A 12,471-nucleotide genomic window follows, 5' to 3' on the forward strand; every position below is an offset into this window, starting at 1 on the left:
TGGCTCAGCAGTTTATCGCCGCCTTCAGCCCAGGGTCTGATCCTGGAGACCTGGGATTGAGTCCCACGTCAGGCTCCCTGCATGGAGCCTGCTTCTCCCTCTGCCCCCCACCTCTCTCTCTCTCTCTCTCTCTCATAAATTAAAAAAAAAAAAAAAAAACTGTAGGGAAAAATAAGACAGGAAAGGGGATGGACAGGGTTGTGATTTTCAGTAGGGTGATCAGGAAAAGTTTCACTGATAGGGTGACATCTTACAAAAACCTGAAAGAGGTGAGGAAGGGAGACTTGGGGTCCTTGGGGGAAAGCCATCCAGAGGAGCAGCCAGTGTGTGCCTTATGTGAGACAGAACTGGTGCCTTCAGAGACCAGCATGCCCATGTGGTTGGGGTAGCAGGAAGGAGGCAGAGTAGGGTGACATGAGGTTACAGACATACCAGATGTCAGGTTATGGGTCTTATAGTTCACAGGTTACTGTGGAGAGTCTTGCCTTTTTTTTCTCTGTAGGAAGTAGGAAACCATTGGAGGATTTTGTACAGATGAGGAGTGCTATGATCTGACTTATATTTTAAAAGGATCATTCCAATTAATCTTTTTTTAAGGATAGATTTTTGGAAAGTCAGGAGTGGGAAAAGGAACACTTAGGAAGCTTTCATAATGAGAGAGATTATAGTGGATGTGAAAACAAGCTTTACTGAATATACCAATTCCAGATATGTTTTTTAATCGATGGTTCTTCTAGTAATAAAACTGGTGAATCAGTGAACACACACCAGTTAAGTGAGGAGGACTATCCAAACATTCTATCCTTTTGGCTAAGCAAGGAATCTAATTCTAAATGGACTAGGAGTTACAGATAATCATAGGAAGTAATTGTGGTAGAAATATGTATGGTTCATGTGTATGTAAGGCTCTTGTAGAAATGTTAAGTAATTGATAACATTTACATAAGCAATTACATTACTTAGAGAAAATTTTCTATGAAAGAAATAAAAGTCTCTATTTAATATCCTGCCTTTTTCTTTTCTTTTAAGTTTGGTTGTAAATGTCATGCAGAGGGATTCCATCCCATCAGAAGTAGACTATGAGACAAGGCAAGGAGTTTACTCTATCTGTCTACAACTTGCAAGGTATGTAAATGTATTAATCTCACAGACAGTACATTTTCTTCCCAAATCCTGTCATTTTGAATAGTATGATACGACCTCAGGTAAGTCTAGCTTTTTGTTTTCTTTGAAGATTTTTACTTGTTGGGCAAACAATGCCCACATTACTAGATGAAGACCTCACCAAAGATGGCATAGAAGCACTTTCTTCTCGCCCATTCCGAAATGTCAGCCGGCAAACAAGCAGGCAGATGTCCTTATGTGGTACCCCAGAAAAGTCATCCTACCGACAGTTGTCCGTGTCTGACAGGTCTTCTATTAGAGTCGAGGAAATCATCCCTGCTGCACGTGTTGCAATACAAGTAAGTGACTTGTATAGTCAGGAAATGTGAAGTCCCTCCTGTTTGAAGACACCAGTACAGGGAGGGGCTGTGCAGACTTAACAGTTATTGATGTGAATGTAGCCTTCCAGGAATCTACAGTGAGTGAGCAAGAAAGAGACCACCAGTATACAAATAACTATAATTCAGGATGGGAAATATGAAGGGTTATAGGACAGCTACAAGGGCAGAACATTCATAAGCCTTCAGAGGAAGCAAAATAATTGCCTTCACCTGTGGCTGTCATTGATGATTTTACATAGGAGGTAGCATTTGCGCTAGGCTTTAAAGGTAGATCAGATTCCAGATAGAGAAGCATGGAGAGTTATTCCAGCAAGAGTACAGATGAGCAAATCCAGAGAGAACAGAGCCTATAGGGAAGGCCAGGGGGTCATTCATGCAGCCCAGAGTAGAGTGTGTGGAAAAGGAGAAATGGTAAAAACTGGACCAGTGACAGGTATCCTAATGCCTGAGCATGGAGATCAGTCTCTGTGCTACAGGTTAGCAGAGTTACTCATAGTTGCTGAACCGTATAGAAGCATAGTAGAAAAGGCTGTCCTCGACAATCGAGGAGGAGAAAAAGTCTCACAAAACTGAGACCAGTAAAGGAGGTTATGGAAGTCAGTAGAGGGAATGTGTTCCTGTGCTTCCTTGTCTCATAACATTCTTTCCACACTTGTTTAGACAATGGAAGTAAGTGACTTCACATCTACTGTGGCTTGTTTCATGAGGTTGTCCTGGGCTGCAGCTGCAGGACGGCTCGACCTCGTTGGGAGTAGCCAACCAATTAAAGAAAGTAATTCTCTGTTTCCTGCTGGAATTCGAAACAGACTCAGCAGTTCAGGTACTGATTTAAAAGGATAAACTAATTAAATCACTGGGCAAGGAATAAGTTGTAAGAGTTATCTCTGCTTGGCTGTTTGGAGTCACAAAAAGGATAAAGGCTTTTCTCTTGCTTTTGAGCATGAGTAGAAACCCATCAAGCTGTGCCCTTAAGACTTGTGAATGTTATTGTACATATATAATACTTTGAAAAGTGTTGATAAGCACAGAGGAAGTGGGGAAACCAAATCAGCAGAGTTTTTAGCTTACCGAGTGTTGTAAAAGTGCCATGTGACCAATTGATAATTGTGATTGTTATAAAAATTCATCTAGAATTCCTACCTGGAAAAGTTATTTTTTTTTTTGTTTGGCCAGTTACTTTCTATAAGGCTTTTATAAATAGCTTCATTTCTCTGCTTCATTTGTTTTCCCTCTTCAATTTATGTGTGTGTGTGTATATATATATATATCTCTGTATAAAAAGGTTTTAAATCTTAGGACGTTCATACAGAGAAGTGCAGAAATGTTAAATGTACAGGCTTTTAAAGATTTTTTACATATGGATGACCCATCTAGATCAGGATGAGGAACATTTCTAGTATCTTGGGAAGACTCTTTCAGGCCTCCCAGACTGCACTGTTCTCACTTCCGTCACTTCAACTGAGCTTTGCCTCAAAAGCACATGTTGAGTGCCTGCAAATACACTGTTTTTAGAGCAGTCGGGGTCAAATAAAGTAATTAAGTATCTCTCATTTCTTAGACCAGAATGTCTTTTGGCACAGTTTAATTTCACTTGAGGCTTCTGGAGCACATTGAAAGGATGTTCTAATACCATGAGGGTCCTTTGGGGTCCACAGTAACCATCTGCTTTCCTGTTCCCAGGAAGCAATTGCAGCTCTGGGAGTGAAGGGGACCCAGCAGCCCTGCACGCGGGCATCTGTGTGCGACAACAATCTGTGTCCACCAAAGACTCGCTGATTGCCGGGGAAGCTCTGTCTCTTCTTGTTACATGCCTGCAGCTACGGAGCCAGCAACTAGGTATGCAGGAGGTTTGTTTGCCATTCATCTCTTTTAGGGAAAAGCCAGGTTTCTGTTGGGAACTATGTACATTCCTTCGTAGAGAAGGTCATGCTGACAGAAATGAAATGAAAAGGGGGGGAAAGCTGGCAGGTGGAATAGGTAAGAATAGAGTGGTTAAATTCTGAACAAGTATTTATTGAGCACCTTCTGTATAGAGGGCTCCACAGTAGGTGTTAAATGGGCAGTACATCTGCCCTCCAGGAGCTTACTGTCTAGTTGGGGAATTAAGACAGCCCAGATTTATAGGTCATAAACTATAGAATTAGAATTATGTATCAGTCCCTAAACTGATGATGACTTTAGCATTCAAAGTTAAAAAACTTCAGACCTGCCCTTGTATCTTCATTTGTGGGCTTTGGCAAACTGGGGCTGTTATTAATACACTTTAATACTAAAACACCCCAGGGCCTGGCCCCTCATCACTGTCTTTTCTCTGTGTATGCCCCTTCTCCCCGTGATCTCATCCACCATCACAGCCCAAAATATCCTCTGGTGTCAGAATGCACACATTGTCTGAATGTGGAACCACAGCCTGGACCACAGCCCTGACACCTCCACTTGGTTCTCAGGTAGACTCCTCAGGCTTGACATGTCTATAGCTGAACCACTTAGCTGGCCCGTATCATGCAGGAGTTTTCCCAGCTCAAGTCATTCTTTTCGTTGCTCTGTCCAAAAACCTTAGAGTTCTCCTTGATTCCTCTCACACACCGGCTTCTGTCAGCTCATTCTTCTTTCAACTATGTCAGATTCCACCCTCTGTTACCGCCACTGTTACTCACATCTGCTCTAGCATCACCCTTAGTTCAAATCATAGCAGTAGCCCCCTAGCTGATCTCCCTGCTTCTACCCTTGCAGTTTATTCTCCACACAGTAACCAGAGAGGACCTCCTAAAATGTAAGTCAGATTATATCACTCCTGTTTAAAACCCAGCAGCAGTTTCTCAGTTCACACTGAGTAAAAGCCAAATCTTAACTAAGGCCAGACAGAGTCTACCCCTTTAGCACCTCTGTACCTTCACCTTCTACTGTGCTCCCCCCTCACTCACTGTGCTTTGGCCTCTCTGGCTCCCTGGCTGGTTCCCAAGGCTCCAGGCATATTCCTGCCTCAGGGCCTTTGGCACTGGCTGTTCCCTCTTCCTGGTATGTTCTTACCCCATCTTTCACACATGGCACTCTGCTTCATTTCCTACAGTGTGCTTAATCTCACCCTCTTAGTGAGACATTTTTCGACCACAGCCCTCCTGTCATCCCAGCACGACACAATTCCCTTGTTTCTTCTCTATCACTTATCATTGTATAGCATAGCATATAATTTATTTACTTATCTTGTTGTCATCATCCCTCCCCATCTAGATTGTAAGCTCCATAAAGACAGACTTTTGTCCATTTAGTTCCCTACTGAATCTCTCACGTTCAAACACAGCCCAGTGTGTAGTAAGCCCTCGATAAATATTTAGGAATACAGTCTTAACATTTCCACTCTTAAAAGTTGTTCCAACACACAGAAGCCCTGCTCTTCCTTGTTATTACTGATTCAGACCACTTGTTATGTAGAATTAATGACTATTACGTGTTTAGTATAACATTCGTACTTATAATCAAGGTAAATCTAGAAAAAGTTAGACGTTTGTAGAATAGTAATGTTGTAGTCAAAAGTGTTTACTTTGAGCAAGAGTGCTTTTGAAGACATATAAGAAGTACAAGTCATTATGAAATGCTTTTGAACAAATGCCATACTCATAGTTCAATTTTCCTGTAATTGTTTAGTTTTAGAGGTATTTTCAAGTCAGGATGAAAAAAAAGACAGTTTTGTTTCAAGCTTTTTTTATCATTTGTAATTTCATTGTAGAGTATTGATAGTTTATCAAGTCAGGACATACTTGCCCTGTAACTGGTATGCATGAGGCTGAAATGTGGAGACACAGAAATGGCCAAGCCATGGCCTCGCTCTCAGGCATCTTTGGCTCTTGTGGGGGAAATTCAGAGATGTGGAGGCAGTTGTAGAAAGTACTGAATTCAAGTCCAGGTAGAAGAAGAGATGAAGTCCAGGTAGAAGAAGAGATGAAGTCCAGGTAGAAGAAGAGATGAAATTCTGCTGTAGCTAAGGTTAAAAAAGTATTCAGAATTTTTGAAATTTTGAAAATGCATTTCCTAACTTAGTTCCCTCCTCCTCCCCCTAATTCTCCCTATTCTTATCATCAGCATCTTTCTATAACTTGCCCTGTGTTGCTGATTTTATTATTGATATTCTGCTCGGATCACCAAGTGCTGAGGTAAGAATTGTTTACGTTACATAAGACACACACACACGCACACACACACACACGCACACACCGCCCCCGGTCCTCTTCTGTCCGGGGCCCTCTGCATACCTGTGACACTGCATGTGTAGGCCGGAAGGCCTGGCACCTGGTCCTCTCAGGAAGTCCTACAAAGGGGGCGTAGACCACTCTGGAAGCAAGGTGACCATTCAGACGCTCTGCCCTCCCTTCTATTCCATATTCCACTGGAAGTTCAGAGATTAGTGCTAAGATTAATTTGTATTTGTTTATAACAAATAAAATGTTACAGCCAATGTTGAGCATCCACAGCTGGCTTTCAGTGTCAACATGCTGGTCAAAATCAGGGAAGACCAACGAAGCCACAAATTACCCACTAGATTTTATAATTCTCATTTTCTTCTATGACCTTGAAAATTAACTCTCAAATACTTGGAGAGTTTTTTCTTATATTCATGTATAGTAAATTATAAAACTGTTGAGTAAGAGAAGAGAATAATTTGGGAAATCAGTGCTCAGACCATGTTTGTTTTTAATCAGCCCCAATCTGTTCAGTGTAAACGTTACTATCAGTGATTAAGATGTTCACAACCTTAGAATATCCCTCAGAGTATGGACTTGGGAGGAAGATCACTTTTCAAGCAGTCTCTAAGTGTCAGTTGACCTGTGTTGTTGGCCACTGATGATGTAATTTCAGATTCGCCGTGCTGCCTGTGACCAGCTGTATACTCTGAGTCAGACAGATACTTCAGCTCACCCAGACGTACAGAAGCCAAACCAGTTTCTCCTCGGGGTGATCCTCACAGCTCAGCTACCTCTCTGGTCCCCAACTAGTATTATGAGAGGAGTCAATCAGAGGTACGTAATCAAGATGAAAAAGCTCACGTTATACAAAAAGAGAATGATGCTTTGCCTGTTGTTACCCTGAAACCCATGTTCATTATTGAGATGACAGAAGAATTTCTCCTTTCCTCTTAGAATATTTGTATCCTGAAAGAAGGCATTGCAATTTTTACTATCCCCTTTCAGGACAGGGGAGTTAGAGGAGACAATACCAGGCTTCCTTCCCCTTGAATCACTTCCATCTCCCACCTCTGCCGGACCTGGTCCACCACCCCCAAGGGAAAGAGGGGCTCACCTGCTTGGTGAGAGGCTGAAACTATTGGAGCCCTATCACTTTATGAAGATCATGCCGGTCAGGTTCTTACGTATATCACTCTCAGAGTGATTCAATGAGAGCAGGTATGCTCTTAGAGTCGGCATACCTCCTGACTCCATATCTAGATGTAGCTTGGGTGTCCGTCTAGCTTTCTCCCTTGGTTTTACACGCGCCTGGGCATGGAGGGAATCTGTGGTCCAGGCTGATAGAATGGCTTGGGTGAGTCCATTCTGCCCACTGTGCTGTACATCTGTGGGCTAGCCTGCGGGCAAGGCTGCTTTGGTCTAGGCCCAGGATGGAGGGCCGGAGATCCCACAGCAACCTCCACTGTCTTCAGCTTAGCTTTACCAGAGAACCCTTATCATAGTGCTTATAAGGTACCACTGAGATGAAATCAGTATCTACTTTCCTTGTGTACACGCTTTACAAATTAGAGCTCTGGAAGGGAAGAAATACTAGAGCTACTCCAATCCCCCCTAAGTTTGGATAAGTATCCTGACCCCCAAGTTTGTATCCAGGCTTGGTCTGTTTAAGCGTAAGTTCAAAGGCATTAAGTATATTCTCATTATCGTGCAACTGTGGTCACCATCCACCTCTTGAGCTTTCTCATCATCCTAAACTGAAACTCTGTACCCATTAAGTCATGAAATGAAAGACTGATATATTCGACTCCATAAAAATTAAAATATTCTAGGTGGAAAAAAATACCATAAAGTCAAAAGTCAGTTCACAAACTGCTGAATAGATTTGTAACATGTGACAGACAAGAAACTCATTTTGATAATATATATAAGAAGCTATTAGAAATCACTAAACAAATGACCCAACAACCAAATTGAAAAATGGGCAAAGGACATGAAGAGATAGTTCAAGAACAGATGTAAGGTTTTTTGTTTTTGTTTTTGTTTTTTTTTATTTTTAGATTTGCTAGAATTTTTTTTACTGCAACAAAATATAAATAAAATTAATCATTTTACTCAATTTTAAGTCTATAGACCAATGCCATTAAGTACACATACACAATACATATTGTTGGACAACAGTCCCCACTACCCATTTCTTTTTCATCTCAAACGGAAACCCTTTACCCACTAAACAGTAACTCCTTTATTCCCCCTCCCTTTGTTCTGCTCTTTCCAGGTTCATCCATGTCGTTGCATATATCAGGGTTTCATTTGTAATTAATACTGAAAAATATTTCCTTTATCTGTTCTTTCTTCTGTTGCCTGTGTTTTTGGCATCATATCTAAGAAATCATCACCAAATGCAGTCTCATGAAGTTTTCCTTATGTTTTCTTTTAAAGTTTTTATAGTTTTCACTCTTACATTTATGTGTTTAATCCATCCAAGTTAAGTTTTATATATGGCAGAAAGTAAGGGTCCAGCCTCATTCTTTTCCATGTGGGTAATCCAGTTGTCCCAGCATCTTTTTCTCCCACTGAATGGTTTTGACAACTTGGTGCCATACAGCATGCTAAATTCATTGCATATATTTATCATTCAATCCTCACAAAGGACAAATGAGTTTGACAGTTTTATTATCTCCTTAACAGTCATAATTCTTGGTTCATTATCCATTCTTCTCATTGTGTTATTCTTGAGCCTTCTATGGATGCACATGTGTGTTTATTTCTAACACTCTAACAAACATTTTAGAAATTAAAAACCAAAGAAATTGGCCCTAGACATCCAACTGTAAGTAGTGGAGCCAGGATTAAAACCAAGGTCCCTTGACTTTAAAGCTTGTGTTCTTCACTACTGTAATTGCAGAAAAGTTTCTCTGGTCATCTTGGATGAAACAATTTACCTTTCTCTTTCTTCTTTGACTCCACTTTATTTTTCTTAGTATCACCAGTTAACATGTATTTTTTTAATTTGTTGTCTGCCTTTTTTGTTCTTTGTCAACTGTTCTCTAAAATAGTTCCAGGTATATAGTAGGTGCTTCATAAATATCAGTTGGTATTTGAATGAATGAGTATAGTCAGTGCATGATGTGTGCAGTCAGTAGGTGCTTCATAAATATCAGTTGGTATTTGAATGAATGAGTATAGTCAGTGCATGATGTGTGCAGTCAGTCCGTACATCATTACAAATGGGAGATTTATTAAGTTTCCTCTCTGCACTATTATTTCTGTAGTATATCTGTATTAGCAAATTCATTAGTGTGCTTTTTGCTAAGATACTGAAGTTGAATTAATGTAAAAGATTTTTTTATGCTTAGGAAAATTCAACTATTTTCTGAGCCTGTTCTCACAAGGAAAATGCTTTTTCTTTTAAAATTGACCTTTATTGGGCAGCCCCAGTGGCTCAACGGTTTAGTGCCTCCTTCGGCCCAGGGCCTAATCCTGGAGACCCGGGGTGGAGTCCCACATCAGGCTCCCTGCATGGAGCCTGCTTCTCCCTCTGCCTGTGTCTCTGCGTGTGTGTGTGTCTCTCACTCTCTCTCTTTCTCTCTCTCTCTGTTGTGAATAAATAAAATCTTTAAATAAACAAATAAATAAATAAATAAATAGAATTGACCTTTTTTAATAACTTGAAATGTTATCTGTTTTTTAGACTATTATCTCAGTGTATGGAGTATTTTGATCTAAGGTGCCAATTATTAGATGATCTGACAAGTAAGTAAATGTCTAAGTTTGGTTTGTGTAGGGGGAGGGGAGAGAAAAGAGTAGAAAAGAAAGCTAAATGGACATTTCTAAATCTGACTTAATATGTCTTCAATATAAATGAGATTATAATTACTGTTTGAAGTTGAATTTTATTTTCTTGAAAACAGCAGGTAAACTCATATACCAGTTCTCTCTTCTGGCATATACCCAACCATTAATGTGTTGAGAAGATTTGTTGATCTTAAAAATTGCCAAAGGACCTATGTTTTAATTACACTGATACAGAACTACTGGGAAGAAAATTTCTGTCTAGTATAGTGAATTCTGACCATTTTAAAGGTCTATATTGAAGGAAAAAGTCAATCACTGTTGAGGTATGTTATAATAAAAGAAGTAAGTTGGGCAGCCCTGGTGGCGCAGCAGTTTAGTGCCGCCTACAGCCCAGGGTGTGATCCTGGAGACCCGGGATCGAGTCCCACATCGGGCTCTCTGCATGGGGCCTGCTTCTCCCTCTGCCTGTGTCTCTGCCTCTCTCTCTCTCTTGCTCTGTGTCTCTCATGAATAAATTTAAAAATCTTAAAAAAATAAAAATAAAAGAAGTAAGTTATTTAGTGTTAAATGATTGAAATATTGTTAGAAATTTTGGTGTTAGAGCATTCAGATTTTTATTATCTGCATTTACTCTCATATAATGCATATGTATGTTGGGATGCTCTGTGTAAATTTTAGGTGTTCACATCAAGAGTTTATTTATTGCCCACTCTCTACATAAAAGATATGCTTCAGCTTATAGAAAATCCATAAAAATCAGGATGGACAAAAGTATTCATGGAAATACTAATTGGAAAAGAATGTCAATACCCAGAGGTTAGAAAGAAATTCTTGCATGTATGTGGGCTTTAAAGCTCCACACAATCAGAATTTTGTTGTGAGGTTGCTGGAAACAGAGGTAAACAAGAAACTATATATTAGTGGTTTTCAGTACCCTAGAAGAAAACTGAATGGTTTTGCAAAAGAAACAGATTTTTTTGCTGCCAGGTAAATCGGGAAAAACCTCGTGCAGAGGTTTTTGTGTCATGGAAATGGGAGGACGTAATGACTAGTAAACCTCAGCAGAGGTCTCTAAGGCAGATGCCTTCCTCCGTGTCCCAAGTGTTTTTTGAAGGTGGGAGACACAGTGCTCTGAGCAGTGCAGTGAAACAGTGGCTGTGGAGCCTGAGATGATGTAGTTAGAGTGCACGTTTGTCATCTAGACCAGATGGATGGATGACATGGCCATCTAATAGTCTAGCCGAGTACCACGTTGTTCAGCCAAGCTTCTGGTGAAAGCTGGGCAAGCAGCCAGCCAGGAAGGTATACTCTCTGGCTTGAAATTGGAGAGGTTGCTCTGTTCTGCTTCTCAAGGCCTGGAACCATGAGTTGGCTCCACACATAGAACTTAAGAAGTCATGAACAAGTTATTCATATAGGCCTTCCTGTGTCACTGATAAATGAGTGATCCAGGATCCTTTATTGGGATGTTGAGGGTAGTGTGGGAATATGTCTGGAAACAAGCAGTATTTACCATTTGGCAGGTATTTATTTGGTATATGCCAGTGCCTATGCACTTCATACCCAGCACCCTGCAGTGTAGGTGTCAGCCTCGTTTTATAAATAAGAAAACAATGACCCTCAGTGAGTAAATGGGTTCATGTCCAGCGCCAGTCCCATTCTTACCATGACGTAGCCCTTTTCGCCTCATGCTGTGGGACTTTACCACTTATGACTATAGTGCCATACTTCCTCTTCTCCCCATCTTCCAAGATGGAATCTTGCTTTACTCCTTGTTAAGAGGGGAAAGTAAGAGAACTCATTAAAACAGAGCAGAGTGGTTCTCTGGGGTTTGGTGCACTGTCTGGAAACACTGTGCTCTGCTGCTGTGCTATGGACCTCCTCCTCCTTTGCAGGACTTCTTTGGCCTAGCTGATACCACTAGAGCCTTGGCTCTCCTCGTACCCTCCATCCTTCCCTTCTCTAGAAGGATGTGCTCCCAGGAGATAGCCTGCTGACACTTTCCCCCCACCTCCCACTCTCACCCTGAGACCAGGAGCTTCCCCTTCATGACCTGCACAGAAGGGCCCTCACAATATACTTCATTTAGGACTAAGACAGTGAGGAAGGAGTGAGTACCCATGCACTGTCGTAGTCCTTGGCGCAGCAGCTTCACCCCAATTGTTAATGACAACTTTCTCAGATCTACAAAATGGAGGGTTGGGATATGACTTTGCCTGCTCTAATTCAGGATTTGGAATCCATGAAAGAAAATCCTTCTTTCTTTGAAATGGATTGTTTTTTCCTTCTTAGCTTCAGAAATGGAGCAGTTAAGAATCAGCCCAGCTACTATGCTTGAGGATGAGATTACCTGGCTGGATAACTTTGAACCTAATCGCACTGCTGAATGTGAGACCAGTGAAGCAGACAACATCTTATTGGCAGGACACTTACGGCTCATTAAGACTCTCCTTTCACTCTGTGGGGCAGAAAAGGAAATGCTTGGTAATTATTGCTTCATCTTACCATGTGATAGAATATCTCAAGATCTTAACTATTGCCATAGTATTGTATGTAATTAGGAAAATAGGATAGGTGCTCCATGTTCCATAGAAAATTGACACTTCAGGTAATAGGAAATAGTCTGGAATTTTAGTGGCTAACAAACTTGTGGTGTATTTTACCTGTGTTATTAAATCATGAAGGAACTTTATAATATTAAAAGCAGTTGGATCACATAACTTCTTAATATCAAGTAAAAATTAATTCAAAGTAGGGTTTTTTCTTTTTTGCTATTTTGTATTTTATAAAATATTATTTATTGTATGTTTTACTTCTTTTAAGGGTAATTCTCATCTTGGAGGTAGCCCCCACCCACCACCCCCTGCATAGTGGGGTACATGAGTGTCCTGGGGTACACATATAACTTGGAAGGGCATATTCAGTATTATAAGCTATATTCAGAAAACAAGTCAAAACATTAATTATCACTTTTATCACACAAACTAAGC

General features: G+C 40.6%; 1 protein-coding gene across 1 annotated transcript in view; it reads left to right on the forward strand.

Moving 5' to 3' along the window:
* USP24 (ubiquitin specific peptidase 24) overlaps positions 1-12,471 on the forward strand; it is a 137,026-nt gene that overhangs the window by 82,731 nt on the left and 41,824 nt on the right. Inside the window, exons 33-40 of the mRNA XM_038537424.1 lie at positions 1,030-1,125; positions 1,235-1,463; positions 2,166-2,325; positions 3,186-3,341; positions 5,586-5,656; positions 6,360-6,520; positions 9,378-9,439; positions 11,774-11,965. Coding sequence (XP_038393352.1) covers positions 1,030-1,125; positions 1,235-1,463; positions 2,166-2,325; positions 3,186-3,341; positions 5,586-5,656; positions 6,360-6,520; positions 9,378-9,439; positions 11,774-11,965 — 1,127 coding nt within the window. The remainder of the gene's footprint in view (positions 1-1,029; positions 1,126-1,234; positions 1,464-2,165; positions 2,326-3,185; positions 3,342-5,585; positions 5,657-6,359; positions 6,521-9,377; positions 9,440-11,773; positions 11,966-12,471) is intronic.

Source organism: Canis lupus, chromosome 5 (genome assembly GCF_011100685.1).
Source record: "Canis lupus familiaris isolate Mischka breed German Shepherd chromosome 5, alternate assembly UU_Cfam_GSD_1.0, whole genome shotgun sequence".
NCBI classification, from domain to species: Eukaryota; Metazoa; Chordata; class Mammalia; order Carnivora; family Canidae; genus Canis; species Canis lupus.